The sequence below is a fragment of the Oryctolagus cuniculus genome, chromosome 1, assembly GCF_964237555.1.
Source record: "Oryctolagus cuniculus chromosome 1, mOryCun1.1, whole genome shotgun sequence".
Taxonomy (NCBI): domain Eukaryota; kingdom Metazoa; phylum Chordata; class Mammalia; order Lagomorpha; family Leporidae; genus Oryctolagus; species Oryctolagus cuniculus.
Genome location: NC_091432.1, coordinates 229,310,752 through 229,324,796, shown reverse-complemented (window position 1 = coordinate 229,324,796; position 14,045 = coordinate 229,310,752). Strand labels below are relative to the sequence as shown.

General features: G+C 45.0%; 1 protein-coding gene across 9 annotated transcripts in view; it reads left to right on the top strand.

Annotated features, from left to right (window-relative positions):
* The window catches only part of MAPKAP1 (MAPK associated protein 1), a 259,514-nt gene that overhangs the window by 135,206 nt on the left and 110,263 nt on the right, over positions 1–14,045 (top strand). For 7 of the 9 annotated variants that reach the window (XM_002720432.5, XM_017350083.3, XM_002720430.5 and 4 more), the window contains one exon: positions 715–891. The exons of the other annotated variants lie outside the window; for them this stretch is intronic. In XM_002720432.5, coding sequence (XP_002720478.1) covers positions 715–891 — 177 coding nt within the window. The remainder of the gene's footprint in view (positions 1–714; positions 892–14,045) is intronic. 9 annotated transcript variants of the gene reach the window in all.

The window sequence follows — 14,045 nt, the reverse complement described above, 5'->3', positions numbered from 1 at the left end:
CAGAGTGGAGCCAGAACTCAAAGCCGGATCCCCCAGTACGGGATGCCAGCATTCCAAGTGGCATCTTAGCTGCTGCAGCAAACACCCCCCTCACGGTGTCGTCTGTTTGTTAGTGTAGCTTTCCATCCTTTTCAACAAGCCAACTTTCTACCTCTCCCGAACAAGGAGAAGGGGTGTGTGTGTTGACTCTGAATTGGACAAGACAGGATCTGGGAATATTGAGCAGACATTCTGTAGAGGTGGAGTGACCAGAAGTCTCTGAGAGGGTGTCAGTGTCAGAATAAATGAGGTGAATTACTTTTGCTCTGTTTGGATTCAAATCCTGCCGAGTGAATTAGATATTCTTAGAGGAAAAGGAAACTGGGTGGCTGTTGTTGCTTACCTTGAGTATTCGAGAGAAGTCAAAGGCTTCTGACTCTCCCCAGATGATTTTCCTCCTTTATAGTTGTTTTAAAATTTATTTTATGATGTTTGTTTATATTCGTATTATAGCTAGTATGGTGCTTACTTTTTCTGCCTGCTATACTGTAAGCTTCCTTTAGGGTTGATACTAAATCTCACCTTTGATCTGAAGGGTTAAGTTCTGTGCTTGATCCACAACAGGTGCCAGAGTTCTAACTGTACCCCCAGACTTGGCAAAGAACAGCAGTGTCCTGAAATTGATCTCGTGCTTCCCTGTCTTAGTGTTCACTCCCCTCTGTGTTTTCCCTTCAGTGACAACGTCAGTGCCTACTGCCTGCACATTGCTGAGGATGACGGGGAGGTGGACACAGATTTCCCCCCGCTGGATGCCAATGAGCCCATTCATAAGTTTGGCTTCAGTACTTTGGCCCTGGTTGAGAAGTATTCCTCGCCTGGTCTGACATCCAAGGAATCACTCTTTGTTCGAATGTGAGTACTCGGGCTCTTATTCATCTCGGAACTTTCTGCCTGTGTCCTGGCATTTCAGCTCTGATTTTTGGTTTTGTTCCGCAAAGGAAGGATGTTTGGTATTTGGAGAGTCTGCATGCAGTGATTACTGCCAGAGGCAGCACTGACTTCTGTTTCCTGCTCTGTCCCTAGGCAGCACACAGATTGCCCTTCAGTGACACACTGTAAGGAAGATCCCTGAATGTCCGATCTAGACAGTTCTCGGGAGACGTGGGTACATGTGGAGCCTCTGAAGCTGGTTTTTTCTCAGGGTCAGCACTGGGGCCAGCAAGTTAAGCCAATGCTTGGGAAGCCCACATCCTGTTTCAAGATATCTGGGATCCAGCTCCCTGCTAATGCACTTGGGAGGCTGCAGGTGATGGCTGCAGTGCGTGAGTCACTGCCACCCATGCAAGAGTCTCCGATTCCCAGCTTCAGCCAGGCCCAGGCCCAGGCCCAGCTGTTGTGTGCATCTTGGGAGTAACCAGAAGACAAAGATCTCTCTCTATCTCAATATCTCTCTGTCTCTCTCTCTCCCTCTCTCTCTTTCAAATAAACAAATCTTTAAAAAAACAGTCTTTTGAAAGATTTACTTATTTATATGAAAGGCAGAGTAGAGAGAAGGAGAGGGAGAGGGAGAGACATTTTGAGTCACTTCCAAAATGGCCACAACAGCCAGGGCTGGGCCAGACCAAAACCAGGAGCCAGGAGCTTTTTCCCACTCTCCCACAGGGTGCAGGCGCTCAAGGACTTGGGCCATCCTCTTCTGCCTTCCCAGGTTATTAGCAGGGAGCTGGATTAGAAGTAGAGCAGCTGGGACTCGAATTGGCACCCATGTGGGATGCCAGCATAACTGGCAGCAGCTTTACCCACTATGCCACAGTGCCAGCCCCAAAACACTTTTCTCTGTAACTTTGTGTAGATCACATTTGATTTTTCTTTCATTTCTTTCTTTAGCTTCAGCAGATGTCCTCCATCTTACTTGTGCCTTTGGCACTCATAAAGCTTGTAAAAGTTCTCTCCTGAAAAGTATGTGTAAACATAAAATAATGTTCAGTGGCATGTGGAAGACTTGTTTTAAAAGATTTATTTATTTGAGAGAGGCAGACAGACATCTGGTTCTGGTTCACTCTCCCCAAGTGCCTGGGACAGCCAGAGCTGGGTTAGGCCAAAGACTGAGACAGTGGCTTAATCCAGGTCTCCCGTATGAGGGGCAAGAACCCAATCATTGCAGCCATCACCATTGGCCAACAGGATCCACATAAAGAGAAAGATGGAGTCGGGAGACAGAGCCGGGCACTGAACCTAGGCACTCAGACATACAATGCAGGCATCTTCACTGCTAGGCCAAACACCCACTCCTGTTGTGTTTAAAGTTACCGAGTTACTAAACAAATTGTGATAGAGTGATCAGCAGGGCTTTACCACTAGATGAAGCAGTAAGATCCAGCTGCAGACGTGATGCGTCCTGGAGTCCGTCATTTCGGAGCAGTGAGGAGTCTAAGTGGCATCTGAGAGATCTGCAGCACCTGTGGTGTGCTGTGGTGTTGGCTCCGGTCCGTTCACGACAGTCACCAGCACTGCTAACACTGCTGTCATTTGTTGCCTACTCTCATAATTGGAGGAAACGTTAAATATCAGAAGTTAGTGAAGATAAACATGCAGTTTCTCTTCACTCAAGTCTGCAGAGCGCCTGCGTTTTAGCCACATGGCCCAGCTGTAAAGGGAAATCTGGCTTTCAGGCCTCACTGTCTAACCTAAGCTTTTCTAACCTGGGCCTCAGCGGTTCTTCTCTTGACCACCTCCTGGGAACAATAGGGATCCCTCTGGCACCCCCTGCTGTTAGTAATCAGCAAATTCACCATCCAGAAAAGGGATTGCTTTAGGAGACATTTTCCTCCTGTCTCTTTAAAACATATTGCCTTTGTTTCAGATTTTTACAGAAAATAGGATTGTGCTGCATATGATACATGAGGATTTTGGGTCTTTCTACCCGTGAGCAAAGAAATAGTACCAGAGTGCCTGGGAATGAGCTGGGAGTAGCCACCCAAACCTTTAGTGGTCATTTCATCCCTCCTGTGAGTTATACGTGGAACAGCAAAGGTTTCCCACTTCGTCAGAGGCACTAAAATAACAACTTAAAGAATGTTTGGGGTGGGGGGCGGCACTGTGGCGCAGCGGGTTAAAGTCCTGGCCTGCAGCACAGGTATCCCATATGGGTGCCAGTTCGAGTCCTGGCTGCTCCACTTCTAATCCAGCTCTCTGCTATGGCCTGGGAAAGCAGGAAATGCACCTACATGGGAGACCCAAAAGAAGTTCCTGGCTCCTGGCTTCAGATTGGCTCAGCTCTTGCCATTGTGGCCATCTGGGGAGTGAACCAATAGATGGAAGACCTCTCTCTCTGTCTGTCTCCACCTCTCTCTGTAACTCTTTCAAATAAAAATCTTTTAAAAAATATTTAAAATAACTTAAAAATATTCCAAGATCCCTCCATCGTAATATATATGTAACTATTTGTCCCCTACTCTACATATATTTTACATTATTTTTACTTAGCATTATATTATAAATATTTTTTTGTTCTTGTTCTTAATTCCTACAATCTGTATTTATCATGTACCAGGGATCTAGACGGGCACAGCCTCACCCTCATGGAGCTTACTATCTAATGGGGAGATAGTTGTAAAACAAATAATTAAAATATGATTAGCCATATAAAGGACGAGTGTGTGGGATAAGCTAAAAGCCTACCACAGGATATTTAGATTGTTTCTTGTTTTAATAAGTAATTCTATTATGACAGTCGTTATCTCTGTCCTTTTCATTCCTGGTGAATAATTTCTTTAGGATCATTTCCTATGAGTAGGAGACAAGAAGACAGTGGAAGCATCATTACACTGTCACTTTTTATTGACAGAAACCCTCTGAAAAGTGCATCAATTCATAATGCTTACTACAGAATTCATAAGACTATTTTTTCAGTCTTAACACCTTTCAAAGTGTTGTCATTAGGATTTTTTTTCTAACTTAAAAGATGTTTGTAGAAGCATTTCAGTAGTCATTACTTGCATTTTTATTGATTGTTAATAAGTGACCAGAAGAAGTTTTCCTACTTAAATGTTCACAGATGATCGCAGCAGTCTTTTAAACGGAAAGTCCTTTCTAAAGCAAGAGCACGGAGAGACAGACAGAGTGAGTCCCCACCCCCAAATGTTCTGCCAAAGCCCGGTGCCAGGAACCAGGAACCCAATCCAGGTCTCCCTCTTGTGGGAGGCAGGAACCCCACCACTTGAGCCATCCCTTTTACCTCCCAGAGTTCACATTAGTAGGAAGCTGGAATCAGGAGCTGGAGCTGGGGGGTTGAACTAAGCATTCAGTATGGGATGCAGGCATCCCAGCCACCAGGCACAAGGCCCTTTAAACCAGTGCTTTCCTGTTTGTTTGTTTGTTTCTTTTTTTTTTTTTTTTTTTTTTTGACAGGCAGAGTTAGACAGTGAGAGAGAGAGAGAGAGAAAAGGTCTTCCTCCCATTGGTTCACCCCCCAAATGGCTGCCATGGCCAGCGCGCTGCGCCAATCCAAAGCCAGGAGCCAGGTACTTCCTCCAAGCACTTGGGCCATCCTCCACTGCATTCCCTGACCACAGCAGAGAGCTGGCCTAGAAGAGGGGCAACCAGGACAGAATCCGGCGCCCCGACCGGGACTAGAACCCAGAGTGCTGGCACCGCAGGCAGAGGATTAGCCAAGTGAGCCGTGGCGCCGGCCTAAACCCGTGCTTTCCAGTAGAGGCATCCAGGCTGGATTCTATATACCTCCCCAGAAGAGGCATCTTAGACTGCAGGAGTGACCCCTATGAACTCCACCTTCTGGAGAATTCCAGTAGGGGAGGCAGAGAATGGCAACAACTGCTTAGACTTGTTTGTTTTTTTAACCTCCTGAATTATTCCTCTCCCTGCACTCCTACTCCCAAACATCCACACACGCCAGTCAATCTTTTTTCTATTTTAAAGTTCAAGAGAGTTTATTCGACATGTCTGGAGTGTTTCTAAAAGCACAAAGTAAAATGAAATCTTTATCTGTGAACATTTACAACGAAAGCATCAGTAAGTTTTTCCTTTTCTCAGTTGTCTGATGGAATAATACAGATTACTGACTGTTGCCCTGTGTGTGTCCTTGGTTCAGCAGTCTCCCACTTGCCTCTCTGGTCTATATTCTCAGCTGGAAAAGCTGCTCCTACAAAGGCAGGGCCCAGTGACACTCAGGATGTGCCCATGGTTTTAGAAAAGAAAATCCCAGCAAGACAAGTGACGTCACCCCTCGGTCTCCACTTCATTTCCCCACTTTGCTCCTTGCCTCTCTCTCCTAGAGGAGAGGAGACGGGAAGAAGCTGGGAAGACGCTGGCCTGAAAGAGAAAAAGAGGAAGTAGGTTTGACAACAGGGGGTGAATTAGTAGTTACTAGGGGCCAGTCATGCGTATGTTATCTCATTGAACCTCAAGTTAGCCCAGTTTTCATTATGACCAGTTTAAGGACTTGGAAACTGAGGCTGAGCAGGCATTGTTCTCTGGCTTGGATTTGACCCTATTCCTGACTTTAAAGTCCGTTCTGCGCTCTACTAGGAGGTAGGGTGGGCCGGGGAGTTTGAATGTAGAGTGGGTTTAGTCAGTCAAGTGAGTCCCACTGTCATAAGGCCCATGTTCAGCTACTCTGTGGCGCAGTAGGTAAGATGGGCAGTGGAGCCAGATTGCTTGGATACCTATTCTGACATTGCTCTGAGTAGGGTACGTGATCCTGGATGTGGATTTCTTGGTTTTTCCGTGGCTCAGTTAAGTGGAGGTGAGGATTGAATGACCTGGTATATGTGAAGCACTTCGAACAGCACCTGGCATCTGTAAGTGCCATCTGAAATGTTAGCTTCCATGATTGTTACGAATTAATCAGCTCACCCTGTGAGGGTGGGAACAGAATTTCTGTGCCCCACAGTGTCCAGCATAGCCCCTTTACTGTAATAGATAGGTCACAAATATTTATTAAGTAGATAATTGAGGAGATCTTGTTGCTAGTCTTCCTGTCTGTTCTGCCCAATCTTAGACTAACTGCAGAGGAGGGGCAGACTTTAGGCGAATGTTGCTTAGCTGGGCTGAAAAAACCTGAATTGGAGTAACTCACTGGACATGGGCAGGTTGTGGACATGGGAGATTTGCAGACTTTCCTGGTAGTCTTTTTATGAACAAAGATGCTAAAGACAGTTGTAGGCTGGGCAGTTGGGTTGCAGGTTAAGATACCTGTCCCCATATCAGAGTACAGTACCTGGGTCAGTTCCTGGCTCCAGCTCCTGATGCCAGCTTCCTGCTAATGCAGAGCTTGTGAGGCAGCCATGGTGGCTCAAGCAGTTGGGTCCTGCCACCCACACCTGGATTGCACTCCTCTCTCCTGCTTCAGCCTGGCCCTGCCCTGGCCATTGCTGCCGTGTGAGGCGTGAACTGCTGGCTCTCCACTTTCCAGATAAAGATAGTAGCAAGACCATAAACTCTTTGAAGACTGGAAGAGCATAACTCTTACTACCTCTGTATCCTTAGCACTCAGCACAGGTTTTTGTTTGTTTGTTTGTTTGTTTGTTTGTTTTTAAAATTTATTTATTTATTTATTTGAAAGGCAGAGCTAGGCAGAGAAAGAGAGGTCTCCCATCTATTGGTTTACTTCCCAGTTGGCTGCCACAGCCAGAGCTAGGCTGTTCCGAATCCAGAAGCCAGGAGCTTCTTCCAGGTCTCCCATGTGGGGGCAGGGGCCCAAGGACTTGGGCCATCTTCTGTTGCTTTCCCAGGCCATAGCAGAGAGCTGGATCGGAAGAGGAGCAGCCGGGACTTGAACTGGTGCCCATATGGGATGCCGGTGCCACAGGCAGCGGCTTTACCTACTACACCACAGCACTGGCCCCCTTAGCACAGGTATTTGAAGAGAGGTGGGCTGCCAGCAGGACTCCTGACCAAGCCCTGGGTCCCACCATACCTTCTGAGCCCTCTTCCCTTCCTCTGCAGCCTTGCCCTGGCCTTTGAGTACCAGGAAGCCCCAGGCAGTCTTCTGGCCTTCAGAGGGCCTCCCAGCAGCCACCCCCGAGGCTCCAGGAAACCTTTTTCCCCAAGCAAGGCTTGAATTTGGGCAAACCTGGATCCAAATGTCAGCTTCACCAGTAAGTTGCTCCATGAGTGTAATCAACTTACCTTTGTAAGTCTCAGGTTCTTTATCTGAAAAATGCCGGTAACTGCCTCATGGGATTGTCATTAGGAATTTCCTTAGACATCAGTAATGTCTCTATTAAAGGCAAATAAATTTTGTAGCCTCAGTCTTTACCCCAGTTTTCTTATTCTTGTAAGGCTATTTGAATAGATATAAATGTAAACATTCTAGTTATAAAGTTCTATAATTTCCTAGCTATAAATTCCATGTTTTTATACAACTTAATTAAAATTGCAAGTTAAATGCAAGAAAAACTGCAATATCAATGAGGTTACTTCAGTGCAACAGTTGATGTTTTGCTGAAATTAAATTGCTGATGCTGGGTTAAATGGGAGTTAAATGCTTTACTTGTCAACTTCTATTTTTTGATTTTTATATAAAACAATGAGTACAAGCCGGCGCCGCGGCTCACTAGGCTAATCCTCCGCCTAGCGGCGCCGGCACACCGGGTTCTAGTCCCGGTTGGGGCGCCGGATTCTGTCCCGGTTGCCCCTCTTCCAGGCCAGCTCTCTGCTGTGGCCAGGGAGTGCAGTGGAGGATGGCCCAGGTGCTTGGGCCCTGCACCCCATGGGAGACCAGGAAAAGCACCTGGATCCTGGCTCCTGCCATCGGATCAGCGCGGTGCGCCGGCTGCAGCGGCGGCCATTGGAGGGTGAACCAACGGCAAAGGAAGCCCTTTCTCTCTGTCTCTCTCACTGTCCACTCTGCCTGTCAAAAAAAAAAAAAAAAAAAAAACACGAGTACCGTACTATTTGTCCTTTGTAACAGTGAATATATTTCTAATGATCAATCCACTATTGTAATGGACCAACTGATTTATAAGGTGTCACCCCCAAATTTTAAATGTTCTTCACTAGAAAAATCTGTGCATTTATCCCATCGTAATTTCCACTTAATTTCAGTTTCCCCAGAAATTTCCGTTTGAAAACTGAAATTCCTGTGTCTGGGAACATTCCTTACTACTGCCCCTAACCCCCGACCCCCTACTTTCTGCTGTCCTTGCTTTGTCTGTACACAGGTGAACTCTGCCTGATTGATAACCTAGCCACAGTGTGACTTGTGTGCAAAAGAGCATCATTTGTCAGGCATCAACAAGCCTGTTCCATAGAGGACATGGACCCACTGATTTCTCCACCACTTTCTTTATCCAACGAACTGTGTTTGCAGGTAGCTGCAGTGATACCATTTGGCCTTTACTAGGTCTGCCAGTGATGTCAAGTAACTCAAGCTGCTGGAGCACACAATCCCTGTTGTCTCACCAACTTATCCCAGGTGCTGCAAACTTTCTGTGAAGGGCTGGGTGGTCAATGTTTTAGGTTTGTGGGTTCATCTCTGCTTTGGATGTGAAGGTAGCTGTAGGTGATGCATAAGCACATGTGCATGGACTGCATTTGTCAGCACGTCTTACCCAGTAAGCTGACTGCTTGTTCACATCTGTCTGGTGAGGGTCACATGGCTGTCCTGGGTTTGTTCTTCTCTAAGCAGCGATCTGGGCTCCCCCAGCTGGGGGAAAAATGGGGTACATGGGAGATAGGAAGTTGCCTACATCTATTATCAATTTTATCTATTCACAAGGATATTTTGACAAGTTTGTAGAGAAGTAAAATTAAAAGATAAATTTGTTTTATTGCAAAAGAAATTTTAAATTCTTGCATAATTTTTCCATAAACATGAATTTTCCATGAACTTTTAGAAGACCCCTCCTGGCCGGTGCCATGGTTCACTTGGCGCTGGCACCCCAGGTTCTAGTCTCGGTCAAGGTGCCAGATTCTATCCTGGTTGCTCCTTTTCTAGTCCAGCTCTCTGCTGTGGCCCGGGAAGGCAGTGGAGGATGGCCCAAGTACTTGGGCCCTGTACCCGCATGGGAGACCAGGAGGAAACACCTGGCTCCTGGCTTCGGATCGGCCGTAGCGGCCATTTGGGGGGTGAACCAATGGAAGGAAGACCTTTCTCTCTGTCTCTTTCTCTCACTGTCTAAGTCTGCCTGTCAAAAAAAAAAAAAAAAAAGAGACCCCCCCCCTCCTATGTAGGGGTCCCTCTAGACATGCTTAGATGAATAGATATGAGTTAATAGGTAGAATTTGCATTAAGCTAAATTCAAATGTTTACATCTAAAGTAGCCTATGAATTCATCTGTGGACTCCTCAGGTTCCTTGAACCTCATGAAGTACTGCTGTGATGATTAATTTAGCTCAGACCATGGTATGTAGGAAGTGTTGTTACATAGTTGCTATTCTTATTCTTTGTATATGAGATTTATCAGACTGAATAATTTACAGTAAGGTAAGAATGGGATTTAACCTTCCTTTGGATTTTTTTAAAATCATATAATTAATATATGTTCATTATAGAAAAATTATAAAATGGATCGGTTTCTTCATACAAAAGAAAAATTTTAATTTCCCTTCATTCTCATGCAAAGATGGTGAATCAGAACATTTTATCGTTGTTTATATCTTAAGAGGACTATAGTTAACTTAAATGAATCCCTAATCAGAAACGGAACGTGACATTGGATGACTTCTCATGTTCTTGCTGAGTCAGGACTGGGTGCTTCTTGGGCCCCAGGATCCTCCTAGAAATAGAACTGTTGTGGTCAGGCTCCTACTGCTGTGGAGATGTTTTTTGTTATGTGCTTTCCCGATGACCACTGTGGTGCTATGGAAGTCTTAACATGTGTGAGTCATTTCACCAGAATTTTACTTCCAGGGATTTGCTCTAGGGAAGTCACCAGAAATGTGTGAAAGATGTATGTACTAGGATGTCCATTGTAGTTATTAACAGTAGCAGAAAGTTGGAATCAGCCTGGAGAAATAAGTGTTGGTTTGCTTTTACAGTGAAGTGCTATGTATTCATGTAAAGTGATGATGAATATTGAATGACAAAGCAAAATGTTCTTGATATAAAGTACAAGCATTTAAAATGGAGGGGGGGGTCTGTGGATTTTAAAAAATGTGTGCACCAAAATAAACATCTTTTAAATCTGAAGAGCAAAACCAAACAAACACCAACAACAAAATTAGTGGTTTGGAGGAAGAGGAGTAGATTAACAGCTTGCACTTGCAAATTAGGAGCCTGATAATGGAAGCTGTCTCCTTTACCAGATTCATAAGTGGATTTCTAAATTACATGTTGCTCTTCATTGATTTTGGACAGAGCAAATGTCTATACCCATGGGAGTTCCTAACTTGCCATGTTAAGCATTGCTATCTGGGTATCAGGAGTGTGGGGTCGGAGAGATGGGAAGAATGGGAGGGTTGTGGGCTGGCTGCCAAAGCCAGATACAGAGCTGGGTGTCAGGTGATGCCTGGGGCAGTGCTCTGTGCCAGCAGTGACCAAGCCAGGGCCTCCTGCTACTTTAGATTACAGAACAAGGCGAATGGGCTCTTGAGTCCATTGAATGCTTCTCCCAGAAGGGACTTGCCTGGTCCGTCTCCTCCTCCCACCTCCCAGCCCAGGACTGACATCAGAATTTGTGAAACTGAATTGAATTCACGAGTGGCAATGAGACACAGCTGTGGAGATGTCATTTCATTGCGTGTGTTGGCACTGAAGTTTCGTGCGGAGATCTGTCCTGGAGTGGGGAAGAAAGGCTTTAAAGGCAGGGAAATCAAGGCCAGTTAAGTGGCCAGAATCCCCCTAAATCACATGTCAGTATCAGCAGCTAATCTCCCTCCTATATATGTATTTTCCATAAAATGTTCATGCATTAAGATGAATGTGGGAAAGGGACAGTTCTAACAACAAAATGCAGAACAGATGGAATTTGGTTAGGATTTTGCTCTTTGGGGAGGGGACCGTCAGGGAAACAGTGGAAGATCTTGAGCCCCAGTCTGGGCTGCCTCAAGCAGCAGGGCCCAGGGGCCCCCCACAGACTGCCCTCTTCTATGGGATGCACGCATAGGGAAAACTGAGCTGCTTTTTAAGAGGCATGCCCTAGATTCATTGCTCTTTCCTGGATGAGGGCTGTTCAAAAGGGCCTGTAGTTGTAGTTTGCCACCTTTATTTATTTATTTATTTGAAAAGCAAAAATGAAAGAGTGAGCAAGAGAGAGATCTTTCATCCACTGGTTCATTCCTCAAATGACTGAGGCTTGGCCGGGGGCTCCATCCTGCTCTCCCACATGGGTGCAGGGGCTCTCTTCCGCTGCTTAACCAGACACATTAACAGGGAGCTGGATTGGAAGTGGAGCAGTTGGGACTCTAACTGGCTCCCATATGGGATGCTAGCGTCACAGTCAGCACCTTAATCCGCCACACCATGACACCAGCCCCTAGTTTGCCTTCTTGATGTTATCCCCAAAGAATTCCCCAAGTAACAGACCTTTATCAAAGGGTGCATTTCCTGGAAGCCTGTCCTTCTCTTATGTGAGACTGTCTTGTGGTCTGGAGAAGGAAACAAGCATTTTTGCACAGTCACTCAAGTTCATGCCTCTGAGAGACATTATCTCACTTACTCCTTATAAGCAGTTCATTTCTGTATGTAAGCTGTTACTTACCCAAGGTCATACTGTTTGGTAGGGGCATGACTAAAATAGAAAAAGGAATAGAGGAAGATGCCTGTGTTCTCTGTAGCCAGGCCTGACAATATGGATATAAATTATCCTAGTTATTTATTGTTTGCGCGAGTCATCGAGGACCAACTGTGTGTTGTTTCTGTTCATTCTCTTGTATTAGCAAACATTTTCATTGTCCAGATTGTCCTCGTGTATGGAAATGTAGCATATGCAGCCTGTTTAATTTTGTATTTGTAAATCTGACTTGATTTCCTTTTTGGCAACAGCTACTGTCTAGAGAGAAGAAAAGATTTTTCTTTGTGTCTGTTTAAAATGACAGAAATATTGGAGCAAGTAATCAAGATGGAAAGCATTAATTATAGACTTCTAAGAATTTAAAGGTCAGACAAGCTAAATACGTGTTTTGCTCGCTGGAATGTCTGCTGAAATCGTGCCAGGATTCGCTTTATTCCTACGATGAAAGTGACTACTTTAGATAGCCATCAACTTTCCTTGCTATCTAAAAACTGCACTCGATTGTTGCTTTCATTACTATATATCTTAAAAGTTTAGGACTCGCATTTCTGACATTAATGTGACTCGTTTCGTGACACACCCCCTTTGGCCATGTTTAGTTCCCATGTCTCATTTTGCTTTCCTCTGTTCTCCCCTCAGCTTGTGTTGGAGTCTGTCAGCTACCGCGATGCACATGTCAGGCTAGTGACTTGTAATGTTTATTAATACAATGTCAGTCTTGTGTTGAAAAAACGGAGGCTTCTCAGAAGGTTGCGATAGAACCAAGTGTTTGATTTCCAGACCCTGTCTGCGCTGCATGGTGAATACATTCTCGATGTTACGCAGTTCACTGACCTGACAGTTATGGAACCCCGCCTGGGACCCCATTTCAGCAGGACATATTTGAACAGAAACAGTTTGCAAAACTTTACACACTTAAGCTCCTGCCAAGCCAAACTGTTAGCCACTTGAGTTTGTTATAAATACCCAGTGGCAGTGGTTGGAAGTAACCCACGGTGTGTTTTATATTCTGAACTGAATGTGAATGTCTTTGCGGTTATATAGAGTAGTAAATAATTGAGTTTGATTAGGGAGAGGGACCTCATTATCCCCCACCTGTGCCCAGCTGGAAGGGGAGGGTCGAAATGAAGCCATTAGCTGTCTCTCTTACTGGCATCTCAAAGAGCTCAAATACATCTGTGTCTTATTTTCTTTTCTGGCACAATCAGTCGAGCAAGCTAAGCAGGCATGACCGGATTTGGCAAGTCCCAAGGACTCTGGCAAAGATACACAAGGAGAAGGCGGAGGGCAGTCATTTTGGCTTCTCACTGCCCATTAGTCTAGCGAGTTATGTTTTTGGAAAATGTCTGTTTTGAAAAAGAGTACTTTGTCCAATGTCAAACACTGCATGCTCATACAATACGCTTTGATCTTTTTTTAAAAAATTTGGTCAGCACTGGGGGAAACAAACTGTGGCATTCGCACTGGTGTAAGCTCTCTTTATGGATAAAGCCGTGCCTACGGGACCTACTTTAAAGCAAATATGCTGCAGTTAGTATGAAGGTTCCTCTTGCTCATATATTTTCATTTTCCACCTTGAAGTGCTAGACAGTAAGCATGCATGGAATTGGGGCAGAGCAGGGTGGGACCCAGAGACGGTGTCTTCATCACTGTTACAACCTGGTCAGGACTGGAGGCTCCAGTGCTGCCCTTAGCAGCCTTTTCCTGCTTCCGCAGACTGAGTCTGTGGCTCGTGAAACCATGACATTTCCCAAGGTCTTCTTAAAACATGACCTTGTAGGTCATGTGGTTAGTCTAAGAGTCAAGACATTTAAAATCAACCTGAATTTGACACAGTGGAAGTTGAGCCTTTTCCAGATTAGTCAGTGATTCCAATCTGCAGAATGTGCTCTCTGGAGGTCTCTCCTTCCCCTGAAGCTTAACACTCCTTTCTGGGATCCAGAGGAGTTAAAAACATGGGGTCTGGAGTCCAGCTGGCCGAAGTTCAAGTCCCGACTCCTCCAAAGACGTATTAGCAGCTATGTAACTTCTTAGTATCTGATTGCATAACTTCAGGCAAGTGGCTTAACCTTGTCAAACCTCCGTTTCCTCTGTTACAAAATGGAAATAATAATAGCACCTACCTTTTCAGGGAAAATTAAGTAAACAGAGAAAGTGCTCGGTAAATGTTGACTGTTATCACAGTTTCATCATTATATATGTAGAAGAGCTCATGGTTAGTACATTAACTGTTTCTTATTAAGCAGTTATTGGGTGTGATGGTAAATAACTTTAGAAGTATTGAATCTTTACAATAATCTTACAATCTGAGAATTACTATTAGCCCCCATTCTGTAAATGAGAAAACGCCATTAGGGTGATTTTGTGGTT